Here is a 21878-nt window from a genome sequence, read left to right on the forward strand (position 1 = left end):
ATGGAACCATGGGAGTTAAAATGGAATGCAAACTTGTGTAGCTTGAATGGACCCATGGTCTAATTTTTTGCTTCTAAACCCTCTTATTCAATCTACGATTCTCCATTTTTCTGAAGGCAAAAGTGTACATTGTTAGTAAACCTACTAAAGAATGGGATTTATAAAATATTGACTTGCCATTCAGCAACTGATCTAATGAGTCTACCCTAGTTGGGAGTAATAACTAAATCTAGGCTATCTGAAAAAGGCCACAAATTTTAGGGGTTTAGGATCAATATAATTAATGTTTAATTTCTAGGCTGATTTTTTTTTTTTTTACTGAAGACAAAAACATTACACACTAAAACTTGAAGATTTGGCCATTCCCCCTCATAAGGTTAACTAGAAGAGTGAAAAATGTTCAGATAGCTTCTCTCTTTCTTTGAAGGTTTTCAAACAGAGGCTAGATGGCCATCTGTCAGGGATGGTTTAACTGTGAATTCTTGCATGGCTGGGTATTGGATTTGATGGCTCTTGAGGTCTCTTCCAATTCTATGATTCTATTATATATCCAAGTACCATTTTATCTAAACACTTAGCATCTCAGAGAAAACAAGACCAACAGACTTGTGAGCTGAGACTTTATTGTTTCATGAACTGATACACGTATAGACTTAATAGATGTAAGGAAGAAAGTTATTGAATTGCTGTAGTTAAATAGATAAATGCCACAGCATTTAAGAAGTTTTAGCAATTTCCAAAATAACCTTTATTCCACCTGACAAATTCACATACATCTGTTTTCTCAGCTTTTATAAATGTTGCAGTTGTAAAAATGTGATTCTTAAAGACAGATCCTGATTGAACATCTTTGGAAATCACTGCTCTGTTGTCTGGGGAATAGTGGTGCTTACTTCCCAGGATAAAATCAAAGAAAAGTTGTCAATTCAGTGGTAGCATTTAGAATTGGGAACAGAGGGGAAACATGTTTCAAAGACAAGACTGTGTCCCAGTGTAACATTGAAAGGAAAATAGGAGTTCAGAAATTGCCAAAAGGATTATGTTCTATTTGCCTTGCCATTCAAGATACTCACTTCACTATTTGTAGTTTACCTGCGCTTAAATACTGTTACTGCAATCTTTTTGAAGACAAGCTGCACTGTTCTGATTGTAGTTAACACTACCTGGAAAAACCTCTATCTAGCTAATTTGCTCCCTAATGTTCTGCCTAAATGCAAGGAAAGTCCTTCACAATTATCCCCACAGAGCACTATCAGAGCCATTAACTCTCACGAGTCATGGAAGTGCTACGTCCAGTTGCTATCAAACATTTGGTGCAATTAGTTACATACTGCTTGTTTATTCAAGTCCTTCTAAAACTCTTATTGGTTTAGACACTTTACACTATTTAGCTGGTCCTTTATGTGACGCTAGACTGTAGCACTGCCTAGGCCTTCATCTTTTTGGAAGATGGAACAAAACCTACACTTGTTATGAACACAAGTACATGAAATGAACTTCTTTCCCATTGAAAAATAAAGTGCGAATAGGTGAAAAGTCTCCAGTCAGTTGTTGTAAAAATTAAATAGGAAACTAACATTCAAATCACATTACACTGAAAACACCTTAAAGCTCATGTTGAAGTGTTTAAAACATTTGACTTCTACATGAAAGCTGCTTGTACACAACCACAGTTTTATTCAATATTATGCACTAAGCAGATAAGCCAAAGTGTTCGATGAGCTGTCATTACAACTTGCCAAAGGTTGCAGCATTCTACTTCTTCCTGACACCACCACCACCACCAAGTATGGTGGCCACTCTGATAAAGATGTTGAGTGTATCCACATAAATACCCATACACCTAAAACACAAGAGAAGTAGTCATTAGTTCAACAGAATGTAGCAAAAGATAGACTATGATTCTATGCAGTTAGCCTGACCAATACAAAAAAGGATAATGTTATTGTCAACAAATCCTAAAGTTTTAACTCAAGTCCAGTTACTGTTCTGTTAAAAACAGACTTGTAAAAAAAGTCCACAAACAATATTAATTTAGGTTAATTATTTACAATCAGCATGTCCAGATATGTCCTCTTTTGGTCACTAACTTCTATAAAATCTATTCAACCTGGTCCCATTCAATCTATTCCTATTCAACCTAAGCACCTAAGTGAATGATTCTAACTAAGCTTGTCACCGCATGTGCGCACGCACACACAGACAGTTGTTTTACTGGTGTTAACTAAAAAGGTTAGGATTTAGAACCTAACAGTCTATATAGTCTCATTCTCCTCTCAACTTTACAAGCAGCAAACAAAAGAAACCATGACAAAAAATGCTTTAGTAAAGATTATGTAACTGAAGTTATAGAAATGTAAACAGATCTATTGCTATTAGTCTGATATTTCATTCCTTGCCAACTTGGAGGCAAATGTCAATCAGTTTAAAATGGGCTTGGAAAACTGCATGAGGCCCATGGGCTGCACTTTCTCCACTCTGGCTGTAAACAACCTATCAATTTGTGTTAAGTTTAATAACAGAAATCACTTACGAGTTGATTGGATCATACTTTTGTACACCATACAGCGGTTGAGTCTCTGCACGTTTTACAACTTTCTGAGTATCATAGAGCAGGAACATACTAAAAAGAACCAATCCACCATAAACAGCAACAGAATAAAGCCCAGCACCAAGTGCAGATGTAGGAGGAAAGAACATTGATCCTGGAAAACACAAACACAGGCCATCAACTTGAACGCACACTTATACTACACTCTCAATATGTTTTCAAATGCCATATGTACATCATTATGGATAACACTGTGTCTAAACAAAGTCTCCCTATCAGCTATGGGCTAACAGTATGATGTCCAACTACTTAGCTGAACCTCTCTTTTGTCTTGGATATCTGCTCTTTATAAAATCTATGCAAGGGAAGAAGGAAAAGAGAAGGGCTGCATACAAACCCAGAGAGCTCCAGTTTCAAATTAAAGATTTCTAATACACTGTAAAATGTGCTCAGCTAACTGGGTAGGCTAATCAGCTCTAGTGGACCTGCCATAGTGTCTGTAAACATCAAATCATAATAGAGTATGAATGCATAAAACTTATATACATTCAAGCATACTTGATTCTGTACACAGAGTATTATCCATTTACCAAGAGACGATGCAAGCACAAAGCCAAAGCCAACTCCCAGAGGTGCTCCCATGTTCAGAAACTTCTCACTTGGTGCACACATGGCCACAGTAGACAGGCCACCTACGATTCCTGCTGTATACCATGCAGCTCGAATAAGTAAGGGACCACCCAGAAGAGTCAGCGGAGCTACTACAGCACCCATAACACCTAAGTGAAGAAAGAGATACTGTTATTGATTCTAAGAATATAAAAGGCTCTTTCACATTCTTTTTGCTTTTCTTCATTCAATGGAGTAAGGCCAGATCATACAAAACACTCTGAATATTATGTCTGGTGAAATGTTTGCCTACAAAACAGATGCTCTGTTTAGGGGTGGAGAAGTGTAGTGTCAAAATCTTAAGGGGCTGGTGTCAGAAAACACTGCTAAATGCTCCTCATAGAACAACCCCACCCCAGGCTCCCATCCCTGGAAGTTAAGCAAGTGGGGCAAACACATTTCATACAGTTATGTTCCCAGATATTCAAACCACCATCAAGATATCCCAGATTACTTTTAACTCTGCCCTATGGTCCAGCTACACGTTAAATGATATGAAACTAGGAAGAACCAACAGAGAACTGGAAAACTGAATTTGCAAGTTGTGTAACAATGTTCTCCAAAGAGTCATAAAACTAAAATTCGGAACATTGTTAAGTAAGATTGTTGTTTTCCTTAAGAACTCAAAGGCCTTTATGTGTATTATTTCAATTATCCCCAAAGACCAGTACTATCCTTGAAAGTGTAGAAGGAGGAAGAAAAAATGGCTTCTCTAACATCCCATAGCAAGATTATGCCTGAAGTGATACTGGAATGAGGACTAAACAAAGGAATTTCCAGTTTATAGCTCACACAATTATTCATTATGCTACACCAGTTCTCTGATTACATTCCAGTTATAATGTGATGAGTACCTTTGAAACAGATAATGTATCAACTGAAAATCACAGTAGCCTGCATGCTAAACACAACCATGCATGGAGAGGTATAGCATCTAATAATAATCCCCTGTTTATATCTTGGGGTACTATTCTCAAGTGAAGGCTTTATTTGCAAAGGATTTATTTGAAAATACAGAAATACCACCAGAAAGGGGAAGAGCGAGCAGAGTCCTTCATGTGTATGTTTTGGATGCTGGCCATTGCATATTTAAGTATTACAACATCTGAAGGTACATGCCTCCAGGTCAGTCTTTTAACACACATTTTCCAATAGTGCTACATCACACATTCCACTGTAGAGCAGGCAGAAAGCCAGTTTCATGTCCAGATAGCCTTTTGCTGTAAAAGCAGTTTGATGGAGCAGAATAAGATCTCTTTGACCCCACTCAGAAATATAAACAGCCTACTATAATGGAACAGCAGTTTTACCCAAAACCAAGCCAAAGGAGTGAACCAATGCAGTTACTGCTAGCTCCTTAAATCTGATGGAGTTTCACTTTTACAGATCATTCAAACCATTCTTATCTTGGCTGTTTGGGAAGAAAGGTGCCACTTTTCTTAGGATCATCATTCTTAAGAACTCTGCAATCCATTTCAAAATGTTCTGTATCTTTCAAAATGGGAGGGGAAGGGGTGCAGGCAAATTTTTGGAAACTCTCCTATGATATATTTACGATAATTCAATTAACTAATTGTAACTTTCAGTCCAATTGTCATGACAGCTGACTGTCAAGTGCATTTTTTAAACTTTTGTTTAAAAAATATACATAAATTAAGATTAAAACCAAACAACAAGATCAAACCAAGAACAGTCTGTAAGCAGATCACAAGGTTTAAACAAACTTTTCTTCTAACACATTCCTCTGAGGTGTCCATGGTTTCCTGGTAAAAGAATTAAATATGAAGTGGAGTTTACAAAATTATAAAAAGGAAAGCATGGAGTTTATCGCACAGGCTCTGGAACAGGCCTGGCATGTTACAAAAAGGGGTGTGATGGGAACGGGAGGTGGCATAGAGCGCATCTTACCTCACAAGAGAACGCTGCCTCTGCGAGAATTTCCCATCACGTTCAGATGTGTCCCAGAGGGGACGATTTTCAGGAACGCTTTTAAACAGTTCCTGAAAATTGCCTCCTGGGGAATGCATCCAGAACGCAATGAGAACTTCTGGCGGTGGCAGTGGCGGTCTCCTGTGTGGTAAACTGTGTTCTATGCCGCCTTCCATTCCCATCACGCCTCCTTTTGTAACGCAACAGGCCCATTCCATTTTGTCAGAAAGTGTTTCCATTAACAAGGAGTCCCATATTCTTTGCCACCAACCATCCAGATTTAATTGGTCGGTGTCCCACTTCTGAGCAATCTCTACTCTTGTAAATGTGTTTCCATGCAGAATCTTGTATTGAGATGTTAATAATAATAATAATTTATAAATGTTAATTTCTAATTCCTAGTTCCGTTTAACTGCTAACTCATTTCCGTATGATTCTTCCATGAGTCCTTTATAAATTAACCCAATAATCCCCCTGGGGAGGGCTTATTTGAAGATACACAAAGATGTTCAAAGGGGATTAGAGTTTTCATAGGATCCTGTACTCTAGATATCTTATTTAACAGAGTAGAAAGTTGTACTACATGTGAACCAAGCGGATTCATAGACTTCATAGATTTTGGTCTGGGTCCATCAAAAAAATCTCTAATAGTATATAGTCCCTTCCCATGCTTCAAAATAAGATTTCTCTTCACACTGGAATAACACGTGCAAGAGGTGCTAGGAGATAGCATATATTTCTATTTGCTCCAAATTTTAAGTGAACTGTATATACAGGGGTTATTAATAAGGGAGGGAATTATTGGGTTTTCAGGAGCAAATATAAAGTTCCTTACAGGAAAAGAGATATTGTCAGTTTGCCAAGGCACCCAAGATGAAGAATCAGCCCCACAAATAATTTGTGCACTTTTAACACGTAAGAATTCAATGCTTGACTGAATAGCAGTGCATTTAGGTAATGTTGTTTACAAATAATATTATTTTCAAAATATCATGACAGTTACAAGCCACATACCTGCATGCAGCATCCAAGCCAGATGTTTAGGGACAGGGCTCTGCTCATAATCTATTGATCTAACCAACATCCCAGCTCCAATCATTGCTGCAAAAGTTGCACCTATTGCCTGTAAAAGATAATTATTATTAGCACATCCTAAGCATTCTAAATATTTGGTGAGAGCCAGAGTGGTGTAATGGTCTGAGCATTGGTCTATGACTCTGGAGATCAGTGTCTGAATCCATGGAAATCCACTAGATGTTGAGCAAGTCACACTCAGCCTCAGAGGAAGGCAAAGGCAAACCCTCTTTGAACAATCTTGCCAAAAAGCCCCATTATAGGGACTCTATGAGCCAGAAATGACTTGAAACCACAAAACAATAATTCTAAGGTTCACCATTGTTCAATAATATCCAGTCAGGGTTTTGCAATAGATGAGAGGCTAATAAATTAGTTTTGGGTTGGTCTAAATCCAACTGCCAGTCCCAACTAGACCAAATCACTAAATTAATGAAAATAGCAAGTAATACTTAAATACATTGCAATATTTACATATAATTCAACATATCTACTCTAATTGGAGCCAGCAATTATACGGAAGCTCAAGTGTTTGCACATCAGAGATATATCCCATTCATTTCATTTCTAAGCCAGTATGCCTTAATCACACATTATATGATTTTAAGTGAATGCCTAAAAATGTAACCTAGAACAAGCTGTAACTATACTGTATTTATCAGAAGAGACAGGCACAGCTCCACCCTGCCTAGGCCCAGAGGCAGATGAAGGGTCCTCTCTCCATCCCAACTGCCATTGCCCTGGCCTTGGAGGGAAAGAAGAAGAGGCAGCATCTGTTTGATTTAATGCTCTCCCCTATTGCCATCCCCTTTTCTTGCATGTTATGTCTTTATATTGTAAGTCTGAGAGCAGGGAACTGTTTTTTTTTCCTGTAAAACATTATCTAATGCGATGGCATTATACTACATAAATAAATAAATAAATAAATAAATAAATAATGACGATGACGACAACAAAGAAAATGCCAGTTTAATGCTGGGAAGATTCCAGAGATTTGTTTTGGTCAAAGACCATAAATAAACATATATACATACATTCCAGATATCTATCCGTTCTGGAATTGATAAACTTAATTTATCAATCACTGTGTAGCAGAGCATTTATTCATTTATATCCCACTTTTTCCTCAATAGTGGGACTTAAAGCATTTTACAAAACAAAAACACATGGCTTCAAGACTCTGACAGAAATTTTACATGATGACAAAATCATTACTTCGTAAGTAAAGGGAAGCTGCTGCACATACAGCATGGCCATTATTAGAACTTTCCATGGATTTTGTTTGCAATTATGTACATTACATTCCTATCACCTACATATTAAAGACAACACACTACCAGTACTAAATTAGCAATACTACCCCCCAGTGGACACAAGGGATCTTCAATTATTTCTGCGTCATAATGACAGACAATGGGTGTTTTTTAAAAAAAGATATGGAAAACAATTTCTGACCATTCTCTTTTCTAGGAAGTATTCTGTACTGTTGTGTAACGTACTTCATGAATGGTTTGTTTATAATATTGGCTTTTTCACTAAAGATAAACCATGCTTATGTTCCCTGGGTTCCAAGTCAAAGCCACAGTATACACTGTCTCTATATCTGCCTATCCATCACTGGCCATTTAAGGAGAAAATCCGTGAAAGGCTGATGAGTAATCTTGAAAGGTGTGGTCTGCTAGAATTTGGACAGGTAACACTGAAAATGAAAGGATCTTACCAGCCAGGAACCCCTCATCATTAAACCCATGAGGGCAGGAGATCTACTGACAAGTACAGCAGACAAGGCTGTCACGCCAATGCTTCCTGCAAAATACATATAGGTGGAATGGATTCTGTCTTTCACATACTGCGGCCAAATACTGGAAACAAAGGAAATACGTACATTATAAACATTTTCTTTTAACACTGTACACACAACAAAACATAAAACTAAGTACAAAACATCGCACTTATTTTCCCATTTACATTTTTGTAACTGTGACACACAATTTTTTTTATGATCAACTTTATCCACTTAAGTAAACACATGCTTTCTTAAACTTTTGCTTTGCTTAGTATCTTTTCTAGATATCTTTACCTTGTCTAGTTTCTTTGCTTAAATTTCCTTTTTACTCCTAAAATATGTTCCCCAATTTTTCTTTTAAGAAATGTGAGATGATAAATTCTTCATTATCTCTATGTATTAGGTTTATTTTTGAGTTAAAATAAATTATAAACTTTTTCTGGAATAAATATGGAAAGCAACCAATTCAGTTCTCAATACTAAAAGGATTTTAATACAGAAGGTTCAGGATACTAATTTTGCTGGGAGAGCACCCACTCTCCTGACATGACATATAGTATCCAGGAAATTTACACAAATAATAGATTACTATTAGCAACAACAGCAGACTGGATCCCAGAGAACAAATCCATTGAAGTCCAGAGGGCAAATCAATTATGAGGAACTCAACTCACATTGGTTTCAAAATAATGCATGACAAAGCGCTAAAGCCACCATTAATCCTATTTAGAGTAGACCTATTGAAATGAATGGGTCTTGTTAATCCCAAGTAGTGCTCCACTAATTTCAATAGATCATAAATTAAAGTAATGTTGGATTTGGCTTTCAATTCCTGTAGCAATACTTCATCTCCTTATAAACAAATCTCTTACTAGTCATTGCAGTACATACCTTTTAAGAACAGTTTTTGATGTTTAAACTATATTTTTGAAAATAACTTGTTCTTAAAGCAATTAAATTTAAGTTTTTATGCATATTACACCTCATTATTACTACCTTTTGAGCTAATTTGCACTTTAATAAACAAAAACTATGTTATTGTTAGAAAGAAATATCCTCCAGCATTTTTTTCCTCATTATATCGACACACCAAAACAGCCTGGTAGAAAGAGTAGTGTGTTCATAGCTTGCAGCCCACCAATTTAAAGTTTCATCTCACTGGCAAATAAATTTTAATTGCTCTACCTAATAATAAATCTTATACCTCGAGTTATGCTGTTCAAAATGTTTTTACTACTACAATAGTAGCAATAGTAATACACAGCAAGAGAAATTGCAACACCTACTCTATGTATTTTTGTAGTAACAGAACTTTCTTATATGGCTATTAAGCCTAGAATTCCCTACTCCAATTTCCAGTTTCAGCAACTGGTTTTTGAGATATACAGTCCGCCCTCCCCAAATGTGGGGGAACTGTTCTGGATCCCCCCCCCCACCTTATGGGGAAATCCACCTATGCTCAAGTCCCATTAATTGTTATGGTGGTGCACTTCTGCACACCATGCACGGGGGTTTGTGCCATATCCCCTCTTGCCACCCACAGACCTTGTACACTCAAAGCAGAGTATGCAGAGTCTACGTAAGGCAAGGGTGGACTCTGTGCACATGCGCGCGCACACACACACACACACACAGGTTGATACTACAACACTATTTTGGTTTGTTTCATTCCTCCTGAAAGTGATCCCAGCTCTCTAAGGATCCTATACTAGGACGGTTGGAAATCAGGTAATCTTCCGGATGTTGTTTGATTGCAACTCCCAGAAGCCTTAACCAACACAGTTAATTGAGAAGGAATTCTTGATGTCATAGTCTAGTGGAAAGGATGATGCCGCAAAGATTTTTAGATTGTAAGCTTGAAGGCAGGGAACTTTAGGGCTGAAGGGTGGGGTATAAATACTGTAAATAAATAAATAAAGACTGATAAGAAATTTGAATGGGGCAATGGTTTCTATATTGGTCACACTGATGATTCCAATCTGTTGGGGATCCCATATTGAATTAAATTCTTTCACTACAATCCCTGAAAAAATTCTGAAAAGGGCTTCCTTTAGACATCAAAGATTTATCAACTGGCTTCTAGCTCAGCTTGTCTGACTGAATTCTTTCTATTACAATTGAACCAATAAAGAACACTGTGTGTCTTTTCGGTAGCTGTTTGACTGAATCTTTGTTTTAAAAAGAAATCTTATCAGAGGAATTCCATCAAGTTCCAACTTCCCTGCAGGAGACCCCTTCCCAGAACATCAACCCCTATCTCTGAAGCATGTTTCAAAGAGAGAGAAAAAAGAAGCAGCAGAAAGGTAAAGAACACTTCTAAAACACCAGTATCTCTAAACTGATTTTCATTTAAACAGTCACCTTGTCTTGATTTACAAAACTTAAAAAAAAATTAGATTTTTTTCTTACATGGCTTTTTCAATGGCCCCAATCTCATTGGACATCCCTAATCCATAGTAACAGAGGGCTCCAAGACCAACAGCGGCACCTCCAGCAACAATCATTCTTCCCATCCGATCAACTGGTAAAGAGAAAACAGCAGTCAAACATCTTTAACTGTGTTTGCCTCACAGTCAGGGAGCATACCGATGCAATATCTTAAATACCTGTGAGCCTGATCTATGAAACATGGTTGAATTTGCGTTCATAATGCACACAGTGACAAGACACAAATGAAGTTCAGGTACAGAGATGATCTTCAGCAACAGCAAGGTGGAAAAAGCTCAGAAAGGACATGTATCTGAACAACTTTTTGCTTGCTTGCTATGCTAGTCTTCTCTCATTCAGCACTTTTCAGAAGTGATGGATCTTGCCTTTCATCACCTTCAGTCTACTAAGCATCCTTGCTTGGTATGATGGGAACTGCAGTCCAGCATATCTGAAGGCTGCTGGTAGGTGGCAGCTATACTATACTATTCATAACCCTTCAAGCATGTATTAGCCACTATAAGCTACTAGATTCCCCTTATCTTCTATTGTCTATTTTGAGACAGTCCCCTTCCATCTGGCCTGTGGCTACAGGATTTGTCTGCCTGCAAGGAAAGAAATGGGAAGAGAAACTGAGGAGATCAAACTGTCAGATCCTGAAGAAGCTACCGACAGCTTGAGAGAAATCTGCCACTTCACTTTTTTCTCATTTGTTTTAACTTTTTGAGTTGTAAACCGCCTTGAGTGCAGCCTATGATTGGCAGAAAATTCTGTATGTGAAGAAACAAAAAAACAATTGAGCCAGGATCATTAATTAAATTTATGATGGGTGGAAACAGTGCAGTCCTCCAGCTGTTGTTGGACTGCAACTTCCAGCATTTCTCACCATTGATCTTTGCTGGCTAGTACTGCTGGGAGTTGCAGTTCAGTATCTGAAGCACTAAACAATTCCCATTTCTGGTTGAACATACTTTTTTTTTGCATTAAGGTTGGACAGCATTAAAAGCAGTTTGGAAATACAGTAATTTAAAAATTGCTTTATTTTAGCATTTCAACTACCTGGCCATTAAAGTTGACACTGCACTTCAAATATAATAATAACCTAAGTTGATTTCTGTTCATTCTGATTTTGAACTTTTTCATGCCTCTTTTTTGACAGCTGCTTCATTTCGAGAAGACACACATATACCTTTAAATGCTGTTTCCATCGCTGGCTCAAAAGCAGCTTCTTTAACTTCTTGGCCAGTTTTTCCTTGGCGTATCCCCATCCTAGCTCTGGAGGCATATCCCTGTTGCAACAAAAAGTAGAGACCGCTAATTCAATAAATATACAGGTTGGGAAAAATTGATATATGCAAATGGAAAATTAGACTTTGAAAATCAGGAGACTTTCCAACCTTAAGGGGCATGCAATTCACCCTACCAAGGAAGTAGTAAGTAAGAACATCAAGTATGTGAGTACACAGAGATTATGAAAAGACCCCTTAAAATGAATTCACAATGGCATATACACCATCTTCCTCTCACACTATCCCCGAAGGATACAAAGCAATGATGTAGCCTCACACAGGCCTCTTGGATATCTTTCCACCTAACCATATCTTGGCTAGGGGCAAAGGTAGACAAAACTGCACCCACTTACATGGCTGCATTGTTCACACACATGCAGTGTATGATGCATGTTTAGGAGGCCTAGCCTTGTGTTTAGGCTACACCATCCAGGACTTGAGCCATTAAACATAGTAATTTGGATCAGACAGTATACAAAGTCACCAACTGCTGAGCAGGAGGTTGCTGTTGCACTCATGGCCTTCTTATGGGATTCCCTAAAAAATCCTCTTGAAAGAGGATGGTGTGCTACATAAGGGAAGCAGGAAATTTCCTAGTATGTGAACAACCTAGCATCAGCCTTGTTCTTTTGCCCACCAGAAGAGATCAGTGTTGTTATTTGTACTGTAGGTATTTTACAAATAAAGGATTATAGAGAAGAAAAGAAAAAAGGTAATGAAAGCAGCTGCAAGATTGGTGATTCAAATTAGGCCACAAGAAATGCTGAATCATTCTGTCTCAGCTTTTAAACTGCTATGAATAAGGTGTATCTCAAACTAGGCATGAAAGGGAGGAATGAAGAGATGCAAAGGCATGCAAGAATTTGTTATTATGTTGTTGTGAGTGAAGACTTTGAGGAAGTTCTGCATGGAGGAATGCTAAATGATAGACAACTCAAGGACTATGATTTTTGCGATGCAACTGAAGAGTCTATGGAACTAAAGGACTAAATTTAAAGGACTAAACTAAATTTCTCTTGGATACACAGACTACCGTATAACAGCATTTATGTACTGAACACATGCTGTTCTGCTATTGTTACATGTGAACTAAAGATACTCATGTTCAAATCTGGTGTAAGAAGTCTACTTCAGCACATGGATTTGAGAGTGAATCTGTTGTGTAACTCAAAACAACCTTAAGAATCAAAAGCGGGTTACAGACGGGCAAAAAGGGGTGAGTTCATGATGTCATGAAGGTATAGCCTTCAGACGGCCCTTACCTGAATGCCGCCATGAACACGCCGCCCGCCCGCCCCAAGCGGGAAGAAGCGGCATTAAAAAGGTGCTGCTTTTCCCCGCTTCTTTTCTATATACTGCGCAGCTGTGCATCTCCGTCTGTAAGCTGCTGCACCGGTACGCCAGAATTGTTACGCCGCTAATTTAAGTTGCCCATTTAAAAGCTCCGTGTCTGCTGCGTCGCATAATGAGTCGGGGTCCTGGAACATGCGCAGTTTGCACCGAGGCTCTAATTAGAGCGTCAGATGCCATGCAGATGTGGAAGCTGCAGCACAGCTGCACTATATTTTAATGCTCGTAACCCTAACCCTAACCCTAGAGCAACATGTACACATGCGCTGCTAGAATTGGGGAAAGTTTGGAATTTAAAGTGAACCCCTACACACATTCCTGTGCCATTTTCACCTAACAATAAAAAACCCCTAAAACTTTAAATATTTACATATGTACAAGGGAGGTGATGGGGGATGGCAGGGGGACAGCGGTGGCAGCGGCGACAGCTGTGGCTGTGCATTGCAGATTCAGCAAGAGCGTGGGGACCAAAGGAGAGGAGGCATCCATGATGCTGGTGACACTACCAACGTGCAAGTGGACAAGGATGCCAACACCAGCTGATCACCAGCTGGCAGGAGACCACCATTGTTCTTGGGCAGGGCGAGGGAAAAAGTTTAAAGGGGCCTGGGTGCTTTAAATGTGCACATAGGCTTTCTGCCGCCGGTGCTGAGTGCCGCAGCTGCGCAGCTGCGCATCCGCCAGCTGGCAAAAGAAAAAAAAAAGCCCCGTTTTTGGCCGCCCGTGCAGAAGCTGCCTCTCTCTTTGCAGCGTCCTCCGAGGCGGCAGTATGGAAACTGCGGGTCAGAAACGGCCCCAGGTGAGGCGTCTTCACTGCCCCCTATGTGGAAGCCCCATACACCTGAGCCACGCCCCCGGGGCGGGCGGTCTGGAGGCTCCGTATTCAGCAGAATACACCTCCAAGACGTCTTCCCCTGCCAGTCTGTAACCCGCCAAAAGCAGCCATGTTTAAACTACTGCAGCTGCATTATCACATCCGCCCACCGCTCTGACCACATCTCTCCTGTGTTGGCATCCCTTCACTGGCTCCCCCTCCCTTTCCGTATTCAGTACAAGCTCCTGCTGTCGACGTTTAAAGCCCTCCATGGACTGGCCCCTCCTTACTTATCAGACCTTATTTCTCCTCACCTTCCCACCAGGGCCCTCCGTTCTGGTAGTCAAGGTCTACTGTCCCAGCCCAGGATTTCCTCTGCCCCATCTCGGATTCGCCCCTTTTCACTTGCTGCCCCTCACTCCTGGAACCTTCTTCCCCCGCGAGCAAGGGCCATCACTTCTTTAACCAGCTTCAAAACAGAGTTGAAGACCATCTTGTTCAGAGAAGCGTTCCCAGGCATTGCATAATTGTCGCTTGCTATTTGATGTTCTTTTGATGCCTGTTTTATCGAACCTGTATTGCTATGTACTTTATATGTATTAGCCTAGTAGCCCCACCACCTTTCCCTTCTCCTTTTATGTCATGTCTTTTTAGATTGTAAGCCTGAGGGCAGGGAACCGTCTAATTAAAAAGATTGTATGTACAGCGCTGTGTAAATTTACAGCGCTTTATAAATAATAACAGTTCCTCATACTATCTGAACTTGGACAGCTGTGTTCAGTTTAAATTACAGTTAGTAAGGAGAAATGAAAAGAGGAGAGATCATGCAAGCCTGAGAGATGGGTGAGTTTGTTCAAAAAGCAGGAAATATTTTCATATAACAACCAGGTATGATCAATATATCATTTTCACTACATCTCACATAAGTGACTTCACTGAAAGATGCTCATGTTGCATTTCATATTGATGATCTGATGGTTATATGCCAGATGGTTAGATGTCAATTTATTTTTTTAAGAAACAAAACTTATTTCACACACTGATCCATATAGTGAATGAAGAACTTGCACACTAAAGGTTTAAAAAACAACAACAACCCAAACATGAAAAAAAAAAAACTCAAAACAAGGATTACCATATATACTTGACTATAATTCGACCTCATGTACAGTGGTACCCCGGGATACGAATTCACCGCGTTACGAAATTTCCGGGGTACGAAAAAGTTAGATTTAAAAAAACTGTTCCGGGTTACGAAAGATTTTTCGGGTTACGAAAATCTTTTCGGCGCGTTTCGGCGCGAAATTCAAAGCGCGGCTAGCGGCTAGCGGCTTTCCAGCGGCTTTTCAGGTTGCGAAATGTATCGGGTTACGAACGGCGCCGCGGAACGAATTAAATTCGTAACCCGAGGTAGCACTGTATAAGTCGAGGGCAGGTTTTGGTAGCAAAATTATGGATTTTGATCTGACTCGTGGCTAAGTTGAGGGTAAAACTTAGAGGCACTTAACAAAGGATGAAGCTTAGGAAAACAATGCTAAAGAACTTACAAAGTTATGGCAGGCATAACTGTTTGTGCTTTTCCAACCCAGGCATTCAAAAAGGTCAGAAGTGGAGCAATGGTGAACAGAGCAGAAAGGGTTGGTGCTTCATTTAGGTGCTCCTGGGATGGACTAAGCTCTCTCCTTTTGCCACTCTACTTGGAGAAAGAGAGTAGTTCCTTTTTTGTTCTGTGGATAAGTCGACCCAGCTTTTTGGGATCAATTTTTTTGACTATAATTTCTAGACATGCATGAGTATATACAGTAAATTCCCAAAGACACCCACCTGATAAGGCTGCAAAAGCCACTGCTTGGTCTTGAGAGTGGAATTCCTTAAAGCCGGAGGGGCCTGAGTGAGTGCAGGGCCTAGCCCCCTGCTTGGGAGGGCCCGAAGGCACACGAACCTTGCTGCCAGCATCTCTGCGGCAGTCAGGCCAATAGTGAATTCTCACCTGTAACAACATGAAAGGAAGGTTATTAATCCCCAGCAAATGTGCTATAGAAGTAGGAGAAAGTGTGGCATGGAGAAGCAGGCTACTCCTATAATACTGTCATGTAAGAGCAGCTAGATACAATGCTTTCAACATGAATACTAATATAGTGAGCCCACGCCATACGCAGGCTAGTTATAGGTGGCTTCCAGCTTATGCAGAAGTCGCCAGAAGAATGGCGCGTGCACCTGTAGCGTACATGCACGGCTGCACGGTGTGCACAATTCCCATTATATCTAATGGGACTCAAGCATATGCGCCTTTTGCCTTATGCGGGGGGGGGGGGGGTCCCAGAACGGATTCCCCGCATAAGGCAAGGGTGGACTGTATACAGAGAAGCAGGGGATCAAAATCAAATAAAGACATTACTGAAAGCTGGGTTAGATAGCAGACTGCCTTCCATGCCAGCAGATGATTTAAACAATCCCTACCATCTGTGAATAGGCACAAACCAGTTCCTAAAAAATAGAGCAGGAAGACTTCCCCAGAAAAAGGATAGCTCCCTCTTCTTCACAACACTGAAAGAATGCAGACATTAAAAGACGTACTACATACTCTACAAGATGGAGTCGACAGATGGCAAGTTCAGGGATAAGGGTTGTTTGGAGAACTTGGAAGTTATCTTTTTGGACTAGTTTCCCTTGCCAGTGCAGCCACTAGTCATAAAACCTGTTCACTTATGCCCTACAGTAAAGAGACTACTAGAAATTACTGCATCCTAAGCACATGGATTCTAGATTTTTCCTCCACATTTCTAGGTTTTTTTTTCACTTGAAAAATGGAAGATGAGTCTTTGAAGAAAAAAGAAACATTGTCATCTCCCCCAGAATTTTTTCCCCAAAGACCTTCACATTTTCAGTTCAGCATAAGGTCAGGTACTATAAGGTATGTTTGATGGTACTCAATGCAACTCAACAATTCTTCAAAAGCTCCACTCAGATTTCTGGTGTCCTTGATGAAAAAAGCAACAGTCAGTAGTTGCCTGTAACTTAATTACTGCAAAAAGTGGCAAGGACTCAAGAAAAACGTCAGTTTTCAATCTATTAAAAACTTTAAATGACTATTAAGTACACAAAATTGCTTGGAGATGCTATTAAGCAAAGGAAATTGCCTACCCCACTCCATTTTCAGCTTATTTTATAATAAGGCATTACAGAGAAAAGAAATGGAAAAACTATGGCCTGTTACAGACAGCCAAAATAAAGCCGCTTCGGGTCTCTTTGGAAGTATGCTATGTAAATGATGCAGGCATCCTAAGAATCCGGAAGCTGCACCAAAGCCGCACTCCAGTGCTTAGGAATGGAGTGTGGCTTTGGCGCGACCTCCGGACTCTTAGGACCCATGCATCATTAAAACGGCATACCTCCAAAAAGACCCGAAGCAGCTTTATTTTGGCAGTCTGTAACAGGCCTATGTTAAGCCAAATATTACATAGGACTTTTAAATAAACAGAGCAATTGAAAAAAAAAAAAAAGAACAGCACTATGTGATGGAGATCTATGAAATGTTTCAAGAGAAGTTTGGAAAGAAAACATTAAGAATTACTGTATTTTAACATTGCTCTGGTTACACGACACAAAGTTTTATAATATATTAACTATACAGGAAAACATTCAATTAACTATGACTCTAGTTATACCTTACAGTGGTTGAATGAATACCTTACACTGGGTGACTGATAATGTTGGGATGAAAATTCTTACTTGAATTGAATTCCTCTTCACACCTATTAGTAAATCACACCTGACCATAAGAAAGTGAAACTTACTTCTGAGCAGGCATGTCTAAGACCTGGGTGTCTGACTTAAAACATGAAGATAACCATCACATATTCTTTTAAAAAGAAAAGAAAAAGAAAAAACAACTTTACTTTCAGCTTTTCCAAAGTCTTAAAAATAAAAGGGAGGAATAATACAGGAGATGATGTAAGAGACAGTAACGTTTCACAGCACAGGAGGACTCTACAATGAGTTGACATTTTGTGGCAAACAACTAAACACTGAGTCACAACCATGTGATGCCACAATGAGTTTTAAAAAGCCATGAGGAGTGCATTAGTCTAGTGAATGTTTTCCTTCCTCTGAAATACAGCCTGCAGTACCCAGTATTTGTTGGTTGTCTCCCATCCAAGTACTAACCTGGGCTTATCCTGTTTACCTTCCAAGATGAGAGGAGATCTGGGGACTTATGGGTATTTAGGCCTATGACCCTGTAAATGCTAGGGGCCAGTTAATGAGAGGCAGCCTGTGTGTGTGTGTGTTTGAGATTACACTCACACAGCCTTTGCACAGTGGGCAACATGGGCTTGGCATGCAGCAGACCCAGATACAGAACAACTGGCCCTTGATACTTCCCAACCTTGTTTGTTGTTGCTGCCGCTGTTAAAAAAGCACCATCTGTATCCAATATGCAGATCAGCAAGACCTGGCAATCTCTTTGCACCATTAAAATATACAGTCTGCCTTTCATATCAAAGCATTTAACCATCATCAACAGCTTGAAAATATATTTTTAAAAGATATAAATTCACCAAAGCAAACCTTGATCTCACCATTTTATTATTGTAAGGGACACCATTTCACTATGCCATTGAGCGTTGGACTGTGACTCTGGGGACCAGAGTTCGAATCCCAGTTTGGCCATGAAACCCTTGGGCAAGCCACAAATTCTCAGCCTCAGGGAAAGGCAATGGCGAACCTCCTCTGAGCAAATCTTGCCAAGAAAACCCCACAATAGGTTCACCTTGCTGTTGTGTGCCTTCAAGTTGTTTCCGACGTTAGGAGACCCTACAACGACTCTCTATCATGGGGTTTTCTTGGCAAGTTTCTTCAGAGGCGGTCTTCCATTGCCATCCTCTGAGGCCGAGAGAGTGTGACTCACATAAAGTCACCCAGAGGATTCTAATGGCAGAACTGGGATTTAAATCATAATAAATATTATTATTATTATTATTGTGTTTCACAAATTAAAAGTCCTGTTAGCTTTTTTAAACCTCTATTAGAAGGCTACTGTTCTTATTATTTGTTGATCTGTTGTTATTATTATTATTGTTGTTGTTTCAAAGCAGCAAATTAAGATGTTGCTGGCTTCTATGAATGTCTATTAGAAGGCTATTATTGTTGTTCTTGCTATTGTTGTTGTTATTATTGTTGTGTTCCTGGTGGAGCAGATCTTGAGATCGATTTTGGATTCAGGAAGCCAAATTCCTATAAAACCAATGTACATTTAAAAAAAATAAAGGTTTTATAACCCTCAATTGTTGTTGTTATCGTTGTGTTTCAAAGCAGTGAATTAAAATGTGTATTTGTTAAAAAAATAAGTTTTAAGCCCCTTCGTACTCTTTCCAGGATCACTACCTTCACCCCTATATTACAACATTAAAAAGTCAAAACAATTTTATTTATGTATTATAAGTAATAATAATATTTTATTATTATTGTCTTAAATTTTAATGGTTTTTTAATTTTTATTTTAACATGTTATGAAGTCGAAGGTTTTCATGGCCGACATCCAGAGTTTTTGTGGGTTTTTTCTGGCTATGTGGCCGTTTTCTGGAAGTGTTTATTATTTTTATACTTATTTATACTTATATTTTTTATATTTGTATTTATTATGTTATATATATTATTTATACTATATTATATATTTTTATTTTCATATGTATTTACACTTATATTTATTCTATTATATATTCTATACTACATTATATGTTTTATATTTGCATTTTTATGTTTATTTATATTAATTATATATTTTATACTATATTTTGTTTTTATTTATATTTATTCTATTATATATTTTATACTATATTATATATTTTATACTTATTTATACTTATATTTATTATATATTTTATACTATATCATATGTTTTTATTTATATTTATTCTATTATATATTTTATACTATATTATATATTTTTATTTCTATATTTATTTATACTTATATTTATTATATTATACTATATTATATATATTTTTATATTTGCATTTTTATATTTATTTATATTAATTATATATTTTATATTATATTATGTTTTACTTATATTTATTCTATTATATATTTTATACTATATTATATATTTTAATTCTATATTTATTTATACTTATATCTATTATATTATACTATATTATATATATTTTTATATTTGCATTTTTATATTTATTTATATCTTATCTATTATATTATACTATATTTTTACATTTTTATTTTACATTTATTTATACTTTAATATATTATATATTTTTATATATGTTTTTATATAATTTTATATTAATTAATTAATTAATTAATCAATCAATCATACATAAGGCTATGTTTCTGTTACAAGACAGTGAGGCCTTCCTCCCTGGTCTCACCCACAAAAGCTGCTCCTCTTCCACCAGAGCCTCAGCATCCTCCAGAGAGGAACACTAAGCTAGGCTGCCCCTCACTCCCTCCATGACGACCCTCAACCTCACCTCTCAACGTCTCCCGCTCTGCGTCGCCTGCGTAGTGCGTAGTACCCTAACACCAGCGGCCGCAAAGCCCAATGGGAAGAAGGGAAGGGGAGGGGGGGTAGGATTTCCCCGCCCTCCCATTGGCTCAGCGTTGTCCACGCGGTATCGGTGACTCCTCCCCCTAAGCGCATGGGCAAGCAGACTTTCCCTCCGCCATCTTAATTGAGGGCATAGTGAATTTCCTGCTCTGGCGCGTTCGTAAAATGGCCGCCGCCCCTTGCCAGAACGCTGCGGAATTTTCCAGAGGGCGGGGCGGGGAGCATCCATTTTGATTTCTGGCTCCAGAAGCTGCAAAGTGCCATCTTTGATGAGGGCAAAGGGGCGTCGTTTGCAAACTGGAAGCTGATTGGAATTAGAGCTTCTCTAAGACTTACCAGGAAATAGAGCCAGCGTAGGCTTCTTGTTGTGTGACGTCACTACTCTTATAGTGCTGCTATTCCACTTTTACTGCTCTGGCTGCCTCCTGTTGCATTCTGGGATTTGTAGTTTAATGAGGGGGCATTTAGAATTATCAGCCAGAGAGATCTTAGGCCTCACTGAACTACAAATCCCAGAATGCAATAGGAGGAGGCAGCCAGGGCAGTAGTAATAGTGGAACAGCAGCACTATAATAATAATAAGAGTATAATGTGGTAATGTGTACATATAGTCTGAGGCTCAAGAACCCACCCAGTGAGTTTCCATGGCTGAGGCAGGATTTGAACTCTTCAGTCTCAAACCACTACACCACATTGTCTCATCCAGGATAGGAGCCCCAAATAGAGCCTCTCTGTGTCAAAAAATGAGCCTCATTCTGCTGACTGGACATAAGTGGATGGCCTTATAAGTACTTGAGTCAAAGTTCCTCTGGTCATGTGCAGTTATACCATCTTTTTTTAATGGCCTAGAAGATGTCAGGTATATGTCTGGATAGTGGTAGAAAATAATGTAATTCCACTCTACTGTAACAGGCATAGTTCAGTGCCATGGAATTGTGGGATTTGTAGTTTTCTGTGGTATTTCACCTCTCTGTAAGCTCTGGTGCCACAACAAACTGTAAACCCCAGCATTCAGTGGTATCAAACTATGTTATTTCCATAGTATAGATGCACTTGATCTGATCAATGCTGCAGAAATAATGCAGTTTGATGTTGCTTTAACTGCCAAGGCTCCAGGCAAGGGATTGCTGTTTTGTGAGATCTTTAGCCTTCTCTGTCAGAGAGCTGTCGTGCCACCAAGAAAACTCCTACAAATCCCAGGATTCCATAGTGCAGAATAGACTACCTGTCTCTGAGTGTGCAAGGAATGTTTTCCTCCAGTAAAAAAAAAAGGGGGGGGGGAGACACACTTTTTAAAAAATTAATTGACCTTAAAATATAATAAAATATAATCTGACCATGTTTTATAGAATTTTAGTCTGTTGCAACTTTGCTGAAAAGGAATCTTATCTAATAGAAATAAATGATACCAGCAAACTAGATTG

The 21878-nt window shown here is 38.8% G+C and overlaps 1 protein-coding gene across 2 annotated transcripts; it reads right to left on the reverse strand.

Moving 5' to 3' along the window:
- Positions 1-606: 606 nt before the first annotated feature.
- Positions 607-20464, reverse strand: GHITM (growth hormone inducible transmembrane protein). Of its 2 annotated transcripts, none has more exons than XM_089510635.1 (9): positions 20373-20464; positions 15714-15874; positions 11626-11725; positions 10419-10530; positions 7944-8085; positions 6164-6272; positions 3142-3330; positions 2534-2705; positions 607-1843 (listed from the first exon to the last, which is right to left on the reverse strand). In XM_089510635.1, exons 2-9 carry the CDS (start codon positions 15843-15845, stop codon positions 1756-1758), a joined length of 1044 nt encoding a protein of 347 aa, XP_089366761.1. In that variant the 5' UTR covers positions 15846-15874; positions 20373-20464; the 3' UTR covers positions 607-1755. The 2 variants fall into 2 exon arrangements, with proteins under 2 accessions (XP_089366761.1, XP_089366762.1); XM_089510636.1 differs by lacking the exon at positions 20373-20464 and adding an exon at positions 20224-20351 and having other exon boundaries at positions 15714-15879.
- Positions 20465-21878: the final 1414 nt, after the last annotated feature.

This window comes from Sceloporus occidentalis, unplaced genomic scaffold (assembly GCF_023333645.1).
Source record: "Sceloporus occidentalis isolate IW3139 unplaced genomic scaffold, rSceOcc1.0.p SCAF_2, whole genome shotgun sequence".
Lineage (NCBI taxonomy): Eukaryota > Metazoa > Chordata > Lepidosauria > Squamata > Phrynosomatidae > Sceloporus > Sceloporus occidentalis.

What these genes read in the sequence shown, in the direction of transcription:
- GHITM (XM_089510635.1), bottom strand. Translation starts at nt 15,845, where the DNA reads ATGCTGGCAGCAAGGTTCGTGTGCCTTCGGGCCCTCCCAAGCAGGGGG. An exon ending in GGCTTTTGCAGCCTTATCAG is followed by an intron (nt 11,726 to 15,713) that starts GTGGGTGTCTTT and finishes TTGTTGCAACAG; the next exon opens with GGATATGCCTCCAGAGCTAG. An exon ending in GGGGCCATTGAAAAAGCCAT is followed by an intron (nt 8,086 to 10,418) that starts GTAAGAAAAAAA and finishes CTTTGTTTCCAG; the next exon opens with TATTTGGCCGCAGTATGTGA.